Below are 17,658 nucleotides of genomic sequence, written 5' to 3'. Positions count from 1 at the left end.
TTGAATCTTTTCAGATATCGGTCTATGTACACTGTTTCTGGAAATTTTTTTTTCGTGGAGGGACACGGATACTCGGATAATTGGCCTAAACCTTCGGGTTTTGGAACCGGCAATCATTTCATCATTTGAAAGCCAATAAAAATATGTATCTAAATATAGGTATTATTTGAAGGCTAATGAAAATATTTATCCAACAATTGGCCACATTTATAAAAACTCCAAAAAGTCGAAAAAGGGACCATTATTGGAGTTCCTAAAATATATACTAAACTATAGACTTATACTTCTTCCAAAATGTCACAATTTGCGATATTAACTATCCTGGATCCAGATATATGAGCATTTAAACCAGGGGAACATGATTCTGATATAAATTGTATTTAATGACCGGGGCTTGATTATGTCTAACTCGCGATGGAAAATTTTTTATACCGAAAAGATAAATTCAATATTGTGAACATAATCGGCTCGTACGAATTCAAAGGCGGATATGCGATAAGAAAGATAATAACACATAGGAAAAGTTATAGTGCCAATTATAACTCGGCTCCAAAAAAATCCACAATCTTTATAAAAATCCCGAACCGTTTTAAATAACCCATCATGTGACGACTTGTATTTGATTATTAATCTTATATGTATTTTTGTTCTTAATAGGTACCACAATCTATGGCAGAAAATTGTCTATGCAGGTCCCTGTCTTCGCATTGCCCTCACATAACCGTACCTCTTTATATTCGGTATTTTGCTGATTTCAGTGGCATTATTCACCGCAATTGTTTTAAATTTCGTATTTGAAATTCGTAGTTGGTACTGCAGTCTATGACACAAAATTGTCTATACAGGTCCAGGTCTTCTTATTACCCCTAATAATCGGTTCCCTACATTCGGTATTTCGATGATTTTAGCTACATTATTCTCCGGAATTGTTTTAAATTTCGTACTTGAAGGTCGTCTTCGTATGGACCCCAAAATTATGGCAACTTCCTATATTCAGTTTTTTTTTAGAATTTTAACAATTTTTTTTTTTAAATTTCCCAATGATGGAGAGTATTCAAAGTTTGCCCCGGCCGAACTTACTGCTTTTTAACTTGTTAACATTCACATGATACCTATATTGTCCATATAGATTTAGTAGACTCGGGTTTAGCCCGGTATTTGCACCAGGACTTTTGTATCAAGCATACTAGCCTGCCCCCAAGAGTACCTAATCTTGTACCTAAATGTATAAAATGTACTAAAAGGTATTAAATTTGGTATTAGGGGAAGTAACCAAGGCTGGATATCTGAAATTTGGAATAAGGGTCTTTAATGATGTGTATGATATACGGAAGAAAGGGCTTGTGGCAATTCGAACGAGAAAAAATCGAGAAATTTATAATGAGAATGAAATTTAGAAGGTTTGATATATGGAGATGCTTCTGATTAGGTATACTATAAATAATGTGAAGGGTTTAGCTATGGAATCGAATATAAAAATTCCTTCTATAACGTATTAAAAATACTAATTGTACTAAAATTAATATAGATTGTAGGAAATAGCTGAATATCGGTATAGGGGTCAAAAAACCTATGTAGCGTTTAAATCAGGATGTGAATTCGGAAATCCATAGTATAATATGAATGAAAATTTCTAAGTGGTACTAAATTTGATATATGTGTAGGAATAAAGCTGAACTTATAACTTTTGCTATGAGGATAACTCTAGGTCCGACAAAGGACTGTTTTTGAACTAGCGTGCTATATAGTGTACGAAAAATACTAAATTCAGTAGGGAATGTACGAACAGAGCTGTAGAAATAAATGTTTGTACTAGGATCACTGTGAGTGTGTAGTTTTTTGCAAATGCGCGCCATAACATGTACAAAAGTAGTAAATGGTAATACATTTAGTACATAAAAAAGAACTAGAATTATGCATTTCGATATTAAAATTACTGTAAAATGTATGAAATTCAATCATATTTTACAAATGAACTAAATATACGTATGTGTCCATTTTTAGAAATTTATATAACAGAACACCATGAATATATCATATATAAAGATTTTTTTATGATTCTTTTTGAAATAAGTCTTTCAAGCTATAACTTTCCAGAGAAATAATCGGGTACAATTCACTCTATTTTGGTGTAAAAGGGTTACAAAAAAATGCACTTAATATAAATACTTCTACGCGCATTTAATGTAATAGGCATTTGCTAATTAAGGTACCCGACTATATTTAGAATAAAAAAAAATTAAAATAAATAATAATAACTAAGTAAGGAAACCAATCATTTGAGGTTGAAAGTGGTATCTTCTTTAACCATAATATAGTTCTGCATTTTCCAAATTTCCTTATTTAAAATGACCACAATTTGGTTTTGTATGCACTTAATTATTAAATAAAAATCCCATTAAATTCAATATGCTTTATTTTCTAATAAAATTTTGAAACAAATGTTGCACTAATTTAGTTGATCCTGTTATCATTGGACGAGTGTGTTCACCAGTCCACACCTGAGTTCGAAACCAATTAAAATGGTTAAATTTCAATTTGTGGTTATTTCATTGTAGAATTCCTGTTGTGATTTCACAACATTGTCCATTGTAGTTGTCGATTTTCGCCACGGTTGAGTTTTCGTTTTTATTTTGGGACTTTCTATGCTGTCGCCATAACTAAACTAAACAAAACAACAAAAAAAGACTCTTTCCTATTCGAACTTAATTGTTTTTGTAGCCACAACAAAAACCGCCTGTAACAATATTGACACATCAAAATGTTCGGCGAAGTAGAAAAACAAAAGCTTATGCCGTCCGTGGCTGGCCACCGCCAAAAATACTCTCGGAATGAACACCATATCATTAAAGAGTGGGCATACAACATGGCCAGCCTTCGTTATTGTGAAAAACTAGATCCCTGTCCATGGCAGCGGGAATCAGACAATAAACAATACCAACTCCCATAGATTATGACTTAAAGCTGAGGGAAGAGACCAGAACCATTGGTGGACATTGGAATTGCATGTCTCTCCAAAATGGAGCATTGTCTTTGTTGTATTGGCAACATTGTATGTTGTAGAAATTGAAAATGCATGCAAATAATTGCCATAGGAGGGATTTTCCGCCACAACATTTTATGTTTCTAAGTTGCCCGCAGTTAACGAAGTATTTTGGAATTTCCCGTGTTGCCAATTCACAGTAGGCTTCTGTTATATTTTAGTGTAATTTAGAAGTTGCTATATGAAATTGAGAAATTCAGTTTGAAATTCTCGTATCTATCCTGTTTTGAAATTGAGTCTTCCTTTAATATTCTCCATTACGAATTGCAGTAAAAAAGGAAATATTACTATTTAATTTAGTATTTTCAAATGGCAATAGTGATTAGCCCAGAACCCCGACCGAAATGTCAATTTTTTTAATTACATGGATAAATACAGGGTGAGATAAAAAAAACTGCAACATAGTCAAACGCCATAAATTTTACGTTTTTTTTTTTTTTAATTTTATTGAATGAAATCAAAAATGTCGGAAATACCATCAAATTTTAGAATAAGTTTAGATTTGTCCGAAATGGTCACCTTTGGCGCGAATTATGGCCTTCAAATGGCCACTGAAACCGTCACACGCTGCACGAATGTTGCTCTGCGGTATTTTGGCCCATTGCTGGTGAAGCGCTTGCTCGAAGCGATCGACACTTTGGTATTTGCCAACCTTGCTTTCCAAAATATTCAAGACACAAAGTCCAACGGATTGGTATCCGGAGATTTTGGTGGCCATTGTGCGCTGGAAATGAAGCGCGGGACCTCATTTAGTAACCATTCTTGGGTGGCGCGTGCTGAGTCCTGTTGGAATGTCCAAGGTCTGCGGCCAAAACGTTTGCGTGCCCAAGGCTTTAATACACCCTCCAGAATATTTTCGCGATAATATTCAGCAATCTTTATGTGATATCTACAACAAATTATATAACGAGATATCATTGACAGACCCTTTGCATGTCATTAAACACACTATTTTACATCTTTAGTATTAAAGCAAGTAGTTGCCAGATTCTCTACTCTTATCTGTTATATGTTGTTTTATTTCCTGTGTGTTGTCTTTATTTGTGAATTTAAACAACCGGCTGATGTATAACTGTAGCTGGTTTCCCTAACGCACTAACCCTCCATAGTTCGGACTATGGGGTGTACGCGCTCCCTACGTAATTGGGAGGTGGCCCCCTCGGTCGGCAGGGGCGGGTGAGTGTGGCGTTGGGACCGATCGAAAAAAAAAAAAAAATTATTCTGATTTCACGGTCGAATAATACGAGCGGAGAGCGACCATCGACTGTTATGGCGGCTCACACCATCACCATGGCCGGCGCATGAGTTCTGGTGCCCGGAGAAAACCAAATTAGGCAGTTCACCACTTTCGGCCAAGCGAGGCAACTCCTTTGCTCTTTTGAGTCAATTTCCTTCCGGTCCAAGTTCTTCCACTTTTTGGAATTTCAATATTTGGCGAATGGAATAATGCTCACGGACCATTTTCGGCCACTACTTTCACAAATTTATATACCATAAAATTCTACTATAGGTCCTGAAAGACATTGAAAGTCTACAACTTACCTAAACGCCAGGGATTCATGTAAATTAAAAACACATTTTGGGGACCTCAAAGACAAAAATATTTTTCATCAAATTTTACCATAAGTCATCATAGAAAAGAAATATTTAAATCCACTGTATATAAAAAACAAGTAAGCAAAGGCTACAGTCGAGCGGGGCCGACCGTTGAATACCCTACAACACTATAATAAACGGTAAAGTTTATATAGGCGAGATACTCGAAAGAATTCCACGAGATATTGTGACAAATAATAAAAGAAAACCATCAGGTTCGTTCTCTAATTTTCGAATAATAGCAACTTAAACTAATTTGCTCATTTCCAATTTATTGGTAGATGTTGCACGTAAATGGTCTTCCTAGATCTGGAACCAATATTTCCCAAAGACCTATAATCTCTTAGAAGTGGCAAAAGATTAACATTTATTATTGGTTTTTGACTGAAACGCATCTACGACGAGATACAGACATTTGACTATAATCTTCAACGAAATCAGCGTTAAAAAAAATAGTCAGAAGTGCGTCTTTCCTGTATTTGAGATTTTCAAAAAAGTCACCGGAATGAACATTTTCGTACTTTGTCTGCAAAAGTTGGCAAACTATTTCACACATTAAATATTTTTGGATGGCCATCTCATCTTATCCCCATGCAAAATTTTGTAAGGATCGGGCCATAAATGCGATCTGTATATGATATCCTGATATCCTAAGTACTTAGTTTTGTTAGCTGTAGAAATATTACCAAATGTTTAATTCAAAATGAAAATATGCCAAAATAAATATGACAAAATTGAAAAAATATGAGCCGTTCTCGACATATAAGAGATCTTTCAAGCATATCTTCTTTGATAGACATATATATCGCACATATTTTGCTATATATCCGATTTGTTGGATGTTAACATCAATGTAAAGGTCAGAAGTAACCTTGTCATGACTTTGTGATTTCGCCGGGATTTAAAATATTCGCGGTTTAATGAAAAATTTTGAATTTTTTCAACACAAAATATATGGTCTATTTTACCGCTAAATATTATCCGATGACCACCCAATTTGGTAGGCTTCTTCCCCGCCCTAAACTCTAGCTACATGCGAAATTCCGTCGATTGGTCTATAATTGCGACCTGTGTAGCTACTGCAAAATCCGACATTTTTTCAGTATTTGGTCCATTTCAACACCTAAACATTTGGCGATCATCTCCAAAGAAATGGGCTTCTATTCTGACCATAACCCCGCCTTCGTGCAAAATTTCGTAAGGATCGGGCCATAATTGCGACCTGTAGCGTCATTACAAATTAACATGGACAGACGGACAGACGGACATACATAGCTAGATCGACTCAGCTCGGCGAGCTAGGAAAATCCATATATACTTTCCTATATGGGAAACCAATATATCGAGGTGTTACATAAATTCTGGCCTAATCAAACTTTTAATACCCCCAACACATAGTGTTGTAGGGTATAAATATGTATATCAATGTTTCCAAAAAAAAATCTCCGAAATATTCCCTCATGTTATGATCAATTTTATATTGGATTTTTTTTAGAGTTGAAGCCTAAAGCGACATAAAATTACGATTTAGATGCAAGGTGTATCTTTTTGGTTAATTTTTATTGGAAACTTTTAAAACAGCGATACACGTGTCTCCTTCTTTTGTTTTAGGTCTACATTACATTATAAGTTTTACTAAATATTTTATAGTTAGATTGTATGTGCGCAAACATGAAATTTCTATGAGTAGTGGAAAGTTCGGCTTCTAAAAGTTTTAATGGCATCTGTCGCAAATAATACATGCAGGCTTCGTTAGAAGAACTCTTCAAAGAGTTACAAGCCTTGTTTTTCATTTTGAAAAAAAAAAAAATAAAGAATTTTCCTGCTACCTAAATTGATCTCTTGTGGGATGTTATTGTTTAAGAGAAAATAGTTTTGAAAATATCAAATAAAATTGAATATGCAAGCATGGACACCCAAGTAATAAATCATTTTTTATACATTCCTAAGTTGTAATACATCAAATTAATCCCTGCAATATTCCATTTGCACTCACAAGGTATTAAAGTACCACCAATAACTAGCCCCACAGCAAGGAGCCCATCTAACTAGTCAATATTCAGAGACTGACCACAATGTCCGCCGCAATAGTTAAGCAAAATGCTCACGTTTACAATTTAATTAACTTTCGATTTGTTACGGTCTAACCCTAAAATACTTGCACACTCAATAATTTTCCTTTCATATTGTGGAAATATTGAGAATATAGCAAGGAGCATTTTTTTTTTTTTTTTTGCTATCTGACCTTCATTAATCTTTTGTACATTTTTTGCTCAATTTTAATTTATTTCATTTTTTCTCCTCTCTCCCCATTCTACTTGCAGACCAATCAGTCGAACGCCACTTACACAGGTGTCGTACCTACAAAAAATACCAACATTACCGCGTCATTTTTCACCAAGTTCAGCGGCGGCAGCAACGGCAGGTTCTGTTGGTGGACCATCGGCAAGTTCAAACACACCACCTCCATTACCCCCTTTGGGAAGTCTAAGACATCTAGGCCAAAGTAATGTCCCATCATCATCAACAACAGCAGCATCGGCCTTATCGTCGACAACTTCGGGGCCAATGCCCAGTAGTTCTTCTGCTGGGGCTTTATTTAATCCTGCCGGCTTGCCAACATCACCATTGCCAATGCAACGTCAATACCTTCAACAACAGCAGCAGCAGCAGCAGCAGCACCAGCAGCTACAACAAACACCTCATTTGCCACCATTACCACCACACCAGCAGCAGTTACATCCTCATCACCACCATCAGTATCTGCCACCACATCTACAGACGCATCATCAGCCACAGCAAACATCAGCCTCATTGCCACATCACCACCAACAGCAACAGCCATCACAGTACTCACCTGCGGCATCTGCATCGTCATCAATCTCCAAGTATTCCTCATCATCGATCAAGCATCCACCTCATCACCATCAGCACCAACATCAGCAACAACAACAACAGCAGCAGCAGCAAACACAGCAACAGCATCCACACCAACAAACCCATCAGTTATCACCGGCCATCTCTTCACCATCACCGCCCTCCCTGTTACACCATCCATCGGGTGGCTTTCATGCACCCTTTATGGTGGGCCAACACCTAGACATCCAACGGCAATCGCATTCAGATGATGACAGTGGTTGTGCTCTGGAGGAGTATACATGGGTACCACCGGGACTACGACCGGACCAGGTATGTTCACCACATTCTACTGTGACCTCTCTTTGTAATCACTAGCAAGTTGGAAGATATCTTGAATATGATAATTATATTTGCCCTCCTGACACTGTTTTTTGTTCGGCAATCTAGGCATTTGCAACCTCAGCAACAGCAGCATAGCCTAGTTGGCATTGGAAGTGACTGATTCTATGCAAATGAACGGTTAGACATAAATCAATTACAGCTGACCATAACAAGGCTTATTTTTCATCTTTGTAGCAGCAGCAACAGCAAAAAAGTAGTTCAAAAGATATTGAAAAGAGGTCATTTGATGCTAGTGTTCGATGTTAAAGTAGGTTGGAGTGACCTGTTGAATTCAGTTTGATGGCTCGACATGATTTTTGCTAACATTTTCATCATAATTAATTTGAAAAATATGTTATGTACACGATCGAAACAAAGTCCGAGTTTCTAGAAAATTGAGATTCGTTGTCATTAGTCAAATATGGCTATGTCAACAGATGCTTGCCAGGCCAATCCAACAAGAGACTGCTTTCCCTACTAAAACTCTAAATTAAAAATTTTTCAAAAACAAAATACTATGGTATCCCGAACAAAAAAGCTAACACTGTTTTAGTCATGATTTTTTAAAAGTTAGACTGGGGAATAACCTAAGTGAATGGACCTATTGATTCTAGCTTTAAACTAGATGTACATTTGGGATACTTTTTCATATTTTCACGAAAATTATAAGTTTTTAAGATATTGCCCTAAGGGAGTCACGAGAGTATTGAGCCGATATTGGCATGATATTATTTCAACAATGTACCAAGGTAGTACTACATCAGATACTCATTTCACTTCATTTTTGGCTGATAAATTCCATTTCCACAACAGATCACATATTAGCAGCAATAACGAATCGAGATAGAAAGCTAACATTTGCAGACATGTTTATGCTAGGAACACAATTGGAGCGAACGACGAATTTTTTCGCGGCGTATGTTCGTCGTCAAAAATAAAACACATATGTGTATATGGAAGTGCACACAATCACGGAACCGGCGAAAATTTCGTCGGTCGCCGCGAAATCAATTAGCTTTATTTCTATTTCATACGCCGGCGACCGGCGAACAAAACAGTACAAGGTGGCCATACTTGTACGAATTTTATGTGTTTTAGTAAATAAAGTTACTTTTTACTTTAAAATTTGTTATGGTCACTCTACTATCTGTTACTCGTATAAAAAAAAACATAATTAATTTGTTTATTTATTTGTGTACTTGCGCCTGAGTGAAGATGCATATCAGTGAATTTATAATAGAGAAGATGGACACAAGTGAAATTATAATAGAGAACGTAAAGAATTATGTGTTCTTGTATAATTCATTGTAGTCAACAAATGAGCAAAAAGTAAACAACTTCATCAGCTGTTTTATAATTTCGTCGGTATTGTGTTCCATACGACGAATTTTCGCGGCTCATTTTGTCGCCGCGTAGGGCGAAATTCGTCGTTCGCTCCAATTGTGTTCCTAGCATTATTTTGTTAGTAGGAAGGTTATGTTCGTAAATGGGACATACAGGTCTACGTTTTCATATAGCCCCCATATAACGGTGCCTCCTTATATTCGGTATTTTGATGATTTCAGCGACATTATTCACGGGAATTGCTTCAAATTTGGTATTTGAAGTTCGCAATGGATACTACAGCCTAAAACAGAAAATTGTCTGTGCAGGTTCATGTCTTCGTATAGCCCCCATGCAACGGTGCTTCCCGATATTCGGTATTTTAATGGTTTTAGCGACATTATTCTCCGGAATTGTTTCAAATTTGGTATTTGAAGTTCGTAATATATACTACAGCCTATGACAGAAAGTTGTCTATGCAGGACCACCTCTTCGTATAGACCCCATATATCAGTACCTCCCGATATTCGGAATATTGATGATTTAAGCGACATTATTCACCGGAATTGTTTGAAATTTGATATTTGAACTTCATGATGAATATTACAGTCTATGACAGAAAATTGTCTGAGCAAGTCCACGTTTTGGTATAACCAATATATAATGGTACCTCGCTATATACGGTATTTTGGTGATTAATTTATCTACATTATTCACCGATTATTTCGAGTTTCGAATTTGAATATGATAATGGCTTATGACAACAATGACAATGTAGATTCACGTCGTATAGACCTCAATATAAAGGCTATATTCGGTATTTGTCTAATTTTAACAGAATTTTTAACGGATTTGATTTTTTGAAAATTTCCAAATTCGTTCAAATGGTGGAGGGCTTTCAAAGTTCGGCCCGGCCGAACTTTCTGCTTTTTAACTTGTTTGATATTTGGATACAATTTTTGAAATATAAATATGTTTGGAAAATGTTTAATTTTTATGATAGAAGGAATGCCGGATATGCTTTAGCTCTTAGTTGGCAACATTTTTCAATAAAGCAAAGTTTGAGAAAATCTTTTAAATTAGGTGACCCTGTGTGGAGAGGTACCATATGTATAGCAACGATATTGTCAATATTCCAAGGGAAAATGTTATTACCATGTATTAATTTCGAACAAGCAGGATACTCTCTTCTATGGGATATATATTTTGAATTATTCGCTTAATACACTCAAAATTGTGAGTGTAACAATCTTAAAACCGGTAAAAGCTAATAGAAATATAATGATATATAAGGGTGGGGTCAAAACGGAGTTAAAAGCACCAAACAATTTTTTTAGACCTATCATATCGCATATACTCTCTGTCATATGGTTTCCCATAAGTAATATAAGAGCTCAGATTTGCTCGTTTTCACTGGGAGTGAAACTTGCTCGCGTGTTCGAAGAGTAGGATTTCTATACAGTGCACACTCTTTAATCTCTTGATTTATATGGGAGCGCTGCAAAAGTATATTTTGAACTTCAATTCGAGCGACATCAAAATAAAGTACGCTCGATTCTATTTTCTACTTCCAGGAATGCTGATGCTCGAATTCGAGTATAGATTGGAAATCAAATGTCTGATTCAAATGTCATATACCCTCTGTAGTCATATGATTGCGTTTATAAAAGATGTAAAAACACCTCCTTTGAAATTCTGAAAAAGGTACCGATAACTGGGATAAGCCAAAATCATAGTTCTATATAGTAATTATAATAACTTTTATTAAATACTTTGGACTCAAATCTGTAGGATACTGAATGAAGTAAATAGCAATACCCAGCACTTATGCAAATATACTACTAGGCGTTTTACTTCTGGTGGTAAGCATTAAAAGCTTGACCGACCGAAAGCAGATGGGTTTTTCCTTTTTATACCCTTAGCCATATGGCTATAGAGGTACGTATCATTTGATACAACCAAAACGTATCTCATCAAAAAAAAAAAAAAAAACTTTTTTAGAGCCTTTTTGGATCAAATTCGTCTCAGAACATTTGGAGTCGAGTCGTTTACACGGACAATATCTTACCCTATAGAAAAAGTACGAATGATCCATCTTGGTGCAAACTTTGAAAATCCCAATATTTTTGTCAGTGCAAGGTCAGGGTGAAAGTGGACAATAGCGGCCCACTCCATTGAGTACCTCCCCACAAAGGATCATAACTTGGAACAAGTCAAGCTTCACACATTTCAATATTTCCTAGGTTTGGGGAACATATCGGCCTTCCTCTTCTGGTACCTCCCTCACAAGCGTTCAACATTTTGAATAATTATATACCTTATAACATGCAAAACAAGTCAGCCATAATTTTCAAACTTTGTTTATGTAAATATTTCTTTAAATTTATCGACTAACTCCTTCTGGTACTTACCTCACAAGGGGTCAAGATTTTTATAGCATTCGAAAGAAGTCAGCAATTTCAACTTCGTATACCTCAACATTTCTAGTGACTATAGACCTAATAGATACTTTGGTCCAACCTTTTGGTTAAACTTTTGATTAACAATTATTTCTACAGAGTGTTCGATTTTCTTAAAATTTTGCACATCCCAATATTGTTATCGGCATTCGATGAAGTGGAATACTTCGGCCTACTTTATCTGGTAAATTTTCCAGAAATTATTACATATCTCATATAAAATACAGAAAGTGGTCGATATAGGCCAAATCTACGCCCAACCCTTTCGGAGCCTCCCACATAAAGGGTAAAAACTAACAGACATTGACTGAGGGTATACATGTGTCGGCATAACTGACTGACACTTTTTTCTTTTTAAGAAGAATCAAGAAAGTTAATCAATAATATTCTACTACATAATTGTGTTGGGTGTTCGGGAAAAAACTAATACCCTTCATCAATGGGTAAAGAAAACATTTTTATGCAAAAGTATCTGGATTCAAACGTGTTCCACTTTAAACTACAAACTCCAGTAAGATCGGTAGGAGAATGGTTGGAACCGTCATATGGGGGCCATGCAAAAACGGGAGCCTATACAGACAATTTTATACTACAACGATTGTAATCTATTGCGAGTCTTAAATACCAACTTATATATAGTTTCGTGGGTAAATATGACTAGAATGACTAGGACAAATAAGGACAATTTTGAAGCCGGTTGAAGAACCCATTAAAGTACAAATACCAAATTTAACACAAATCTATTAGAAAATGTGGCTTAAATCGTCAAAATACCGAATATCCGACTGAACTGTTATAGATATTCAATGTTCTGCCACCGGAACTAGAACCCATTACGAACTACAAATACCAATTTTTGGAGCCCGTAGACAAATGTGGGTAAAACCATCAAAATACCGAATATCGGGAAGTAATACGACGGCTATACGAAAACGTGTGTTTCGCTAGTGGATAACAAATTACAAATACCAATTTTTAGACAAATTGGGGGAAATATGTGGCTAAAACTATCAAAGTACCGAATATTGGGAGGTACCCTTATATGGGGGCTATACGAAAACTTGGACCTATATATAACCAATGTGCTCTCAAACAAATATCAATATAATTTTTAAGACAAACCCGTGGAAAAATGTCGCAAAAATCATCAAATTGCCGATTATCGGAAGGTATTGTTATACGGGGGCTATACGAAAACGAGCTATACATACAATGTTCCGCCACTGGAGCTAGAACTCATAACGAACTACAAATACCAGTTTTTAGACAAATTGGTGCAAATATGTGGCTAAAACTATCAAAATACCGAATATCGGGAGGTACCGTTATGTGGGGCCTATCCCAAAAGGTGTACCGATATATATTTTTTCAATACCAACCAGGCATAATGCAAACTACTGTGCCAAATTTTAAAATTCTAAGTCAAAAAAAGTGAGCTGTATCGTGATTTCAAAAGACAGACAGGCGGACATCTTTAAATCGACTTAGAAGTTTATGCAGATTATGAATATATATACTTTTGGGGTCTATGACGAATATTTAGCGGCATTGTAAACAAATTTAATATATCCTACTTTCCAAGGTGGAGTGTGTAAGTAGAACGACAGCAGAAAGAGTTTCCCTGATTTGCAAAAAGTCAACATAATTTTTCGATTTGTCGACAATTACGACCGAAATTACAACCGAATATGAATTTTTTTTAAAGGAAAAATATATCGTAAGTTAAAGAGTAAAAACCTTATTAATTGTTTAATGGTAGGGAACCTATAGCTTATAGGTTCATATCTTGTTAAATTGTGAAGATTCAGGAATAAGGATTTATTTTTCATTGAACCTCTTCTTCTTCAGGAAGGTACACACATGGGTCCGAATTTGGTACCATTGGGAGTATTTTTATAATTTTTTAAAGTTCAAGCCCACTACTAGTCTTCGCCTTTAATAAAACATAGTAGGCTTTTATTTTAATTTTTTTAGGATATACTGAAATCATTTCCATTGATCAATAAATGATTAAACAATATCCACCTCTGGCAATGTCATTTGTCTTTGCAGATGACAACTAAGACAATTCATCAAAGCACCTACGTAACCATTTTTTCCCCTCCCAACGATTACATTGATTATGATGAAATACAACATCACAAAGGGGAATAAATTCTCTGAAACACCCAATAAAGTATTAAAATATCAATTACAGGATTTGTATCTATAGAGAAAAGACAGCGACACAGACGAATCGCACAAATATTTTATTTATTTAGTTCTATTTTTATAAAAAATAAAAGATAAAATACTCCCAACATTCGCATATACGCCGAACATATTTAACACAGATGAGTGGGGTTCCATTGCACCACCAAAAAACCAAAAAAAAAAAAAAAAAGAACAACCTGACTCTAAGTACAGCTATGAATGAATGCCTGGCTGGCTGATACATGAACTACGTTCCCAGCCATCCGGCCAGTTTCATTCAATCTCCCCAAATAAAAAACACAAGAAAATGATTGTGGCATAAATTATTGACGTGAATTGTCCAATGCTGTAAAATAAATCTTCTGCAATCTTGTTCATTTTTTTCGACGACGATGATGTTGTTTTAACTCCTTTTTCTGACCGTCGACGATTTTTGTTTGTTTTTATTTTGTCTGGCACTACTGCCATCAGCTGGGTAGCTGGGTTTGTATTTTTTGCTCTTTTTTGGCATTTCCTTTTATTACCAACATCATGTCAGTCAAATTCGTTTGATATACCCTCATAAAATATGGTTTTAGGCCCTCCTCTCCAATATTTTCATTTGAACAATCAAAGGATTCGTTCGCTCGTTCGTCCATTCACAACTCTGTTGATTGTGACATACAAAGGACGAACCGACCAGTATTTAATCAAATTTGTATGAATCATTTAGCAGAACCCAAAACGAAACTTCGCAATCAAATTAAATATTTAAACAATAATGAATCTATGGCTACGTCAAAGCGCGCCCAAAAAATGTAAGGTATTTTTCCAATTTGAGTAAATTGTTTAATATATTCCGAATATTGCAATGTAATTGGGTTGAGAACAAATAATCATTGCCAAGATAACTCTTTCATTTTTCATGATTTTCTTTTTGATTTTTTTCGAAATGTCCACATGTTTCTGTCGTATATCATGATTTAAATACATTTCATGCAGGTTTTTTTCTTTTTGCTACCCCAAACCAAACACTGTCCATCACGTTTAAAATGTCCAGTATAGTTTTCAGTCAATGTTGGCCGTTCGTCCATTTAGTATGCGGGATAAAAGAGTTTGTCAAATTGGACGTCAAAGAATGCAAAACAATCAAGGTGCGATTTAAAATTGTTTTATTCAATGTAAACGGGGAATAATTGAATGCGGACGGAATGTGAGATATATATGCATGGATGTGTGTAGATATTTAAATGACTGAAGTGATGGGATATTTTCAATTTTATTGAAGATTTTATTGCAAGTCAAATAAAATTGATGGCAGTTATAGTCGGTTAAGAGTGGCGTACGGTAATAGTTGTATCAGAAGGACTTTCTGGAAAGTTATCAACCAGCCAGGAAAACATTTTTTTTCATAATGTATATTATAATTTAGGACTAAAACTTAGCAATATCTCAGTCATAACAACAAATCAGAGTAGTTATAAAATCATGAAATAATTCCAGTATAATGATTCAATATATTTTTAAGTACAGGGTGAGTTGAAAAAACTGCAACCAACTTCAGGCGGCTGTCATTTCTAAACCACTCGTTCGACAGCTGTTAAATTATTCCAGTGACAGCACATTATATTGCTTACAAGCGTACAAAAGCATTTTGGTGAGAATTTCCCAGAAAAAAGTTATGCGTGATGGAATTCAAGCGTGATAGTGGGATTTCTTTATATTTAGCAGGAAAAGCACAAGTGGCTATCATTAGATCACTCCAGCATTTAAATGTGAATAAATCTTTTGTGTCACGTACCATCGCTCGTTACCGCGATACTGTTGGCGTAGCTCGACGTCAAGGAAGTGGATGGAAGAAAACAGCAACATCAGCAGAAATGGTTCAAAAATTAAATAAACGACTTGATCAAAACCCGCGTCGCAGTGACCGAAAAATGGCTCGTGAGCTGAACATATCGCAATATTACATTCAACAGCATTTAAAAGTGAATAAATCTTTTGTGTCTCGCACCATCGCTCGTTACCGCGATACTGTTGGCGTAGCTCGACGTCAAGAAAGTGGACGGAAGAAAACAGCAACATCAGCAGAAATGGTTCGAAAATTATAGAAGCGACTTGATCGAAACTCGCGTCGCAATGGCTATAAAATGGCTCGTGAGCTGAACATATCGCAATATTCCATTCAACAAATATTGAAAAATGAGCTCGAGGTAAAGCCATTGAAATTCCAAAAAGTGCAAGAATTTACACCGCAACAAAAAAAATAGACTCAAAAAAGCTAAAGAGAATTTGGTTTTCTCTGGTGAGAAAACATTCCTTGTCCAGCAGTTTGTAAACAAACAAAATGATCGTGTTTACTTGCCAAAGAGGTCACCTGAAAATGTGCACCTTCCTTTGTTCACCAGAACTACAGCGCCGGCCGTGGTAATGGTCACATAATGAGGTTCCTCGCTTCATTTTCAGCGCACAATGGCCACCAAAATCTCCGGATATCAATCCGCTGGTCTATTGTGTCTGGAGTATTTTCGTATTTTGGAAAGCAAGGTTGGCCCTAAAAATTACCAAAGTGTCGATCATTTAATGAAATTTAAAAAAATAAATGTAAAAATTATGACATTTGACTTTGTTGCAGTTTTTTTATCTCACCCTGTATAAATTTATTTAAAATCACTGTAATTTTAGGGCAGTAATAAATAGCCGAATTGCCCCTAATATTCATTTTGGTGCATTTTGAAGGTTTACATCTTAAATTGACAATTCTGTTAAGTTATTTTACTGCCCTTCTAGTAAATGTGCGCTACTTCTTTAGAGGAAGTAAACAGTTTAAAAACTTTATTTACCATTTCAAAACTTCTCAATTTATCATATTGCATATATGTATAATAGTTTTGGGAGTACCCTTAAAATATGAATACCCGAACTTATATCTATCGTAATAACATTGTTGAACCATTCACTACTTTTCGTATTCTTTGAAGTTCTATAAATACCAACGCATATTCAAACTAATGGGCTCCGGGAGAGTTTCCGAAGCAGTGGGCCAATATTATCCATTACGTGTCTGATCTAAGTCTGATATAAATATTACGACGTGCCAGATTTTAACTATATTAACCACTTCCTTCGCTTTATGTAAGATATGTGATTATTCCTGGAAAATATTGAAATGTGCTTAATGTACCAGATACAGTGGGCCGAAGCATTCCTATTCATCTAATATTAATACAAAAATATTGGGATGTGCAAAATTAGAAGAAAATCGAATAATTATTTACAATTCCATAGGAACAATTGTTAATGAAAAGTTTAACTGGAAGGAGGGGATCCAAATATCTCTTAGTTCTATGGTTAACAGAAATATTCAAATACACAAAGTTTGATGAAGGTCACTGACTTGTTATAATTGTTCAAAATTTTAACGCTTTTGAGAGGGAGGTACCAAAAAGATTGCGCCGAAAAATTCTTTGGTTGAGAGAAATTTTTAGATAAATCAAGTTTTAAAGTATCGTGTGTGTGTGTGTGTGTGTGTGTGTGTGTGGCATAATTATTGAAGATTTGTCATTTTGTGGGGACGGTACCACTAGTTGTAATCCGATATACTCCTCTTTCACACAAGATAGTGGAAATATTGGAATTTGTGAAATTTGGAGTGAAATGGATGCTTTTTTGGTATTTTATGGGACTTTTGTTGTTCCAAATTTTGACTCGTTGTAAGGGAAGTTCAAAAAGGAGCATACCGATATATCCCATCTTCGCAACGGATTTTGTGTTAATAAAATATTGAAATGTGTGCAATTAGTAGATAATCGGAATTTTATGAGA

The 17,658-nt window shown here is 35.5% G+C and overlaps 1 protein-coding gene across 2 annotated transcripts in view; it reads left to right on the top strand.

Moving 5' to 3' along the window:
* Positions 1-17,658, top strand: part of LOC131800400 (protein prickle) — a 328,219-nt gene that overhangs the window by 276,972 nt on the left and 33,589 nt on the right. For both annotated transcript variants that reach the window (XM_059126184.1, XM_059126175.1), the window contains exon 2: positions 6,964-7,828. In XM_059126184.1, coding sequence (XP_058982167.1) covers positions 6,964-7,828 — 865 coding nt within the window. The remainder of the gene's footprint in view (positions 1-6,963; positions 7,829-17,658) is intronic.

Source organism: Musca domestica, unplaced genomic scaffold (genome assembly GCF_030504385.1).
Source record: "Musca domestica strain aabys unplaced genomic scaffold, Musca_domestica.polishedcontigs.V.1.1 10, whole genome shotgun sequence".
NCBI lineage: Eukaryota > Metazoa > Arthropoda > Insecta > Diptera > Muscidae > Musca > Musca domestica.
This window is presented reverse-complemented; position numbering and strand designations above follow the sequence as displayed.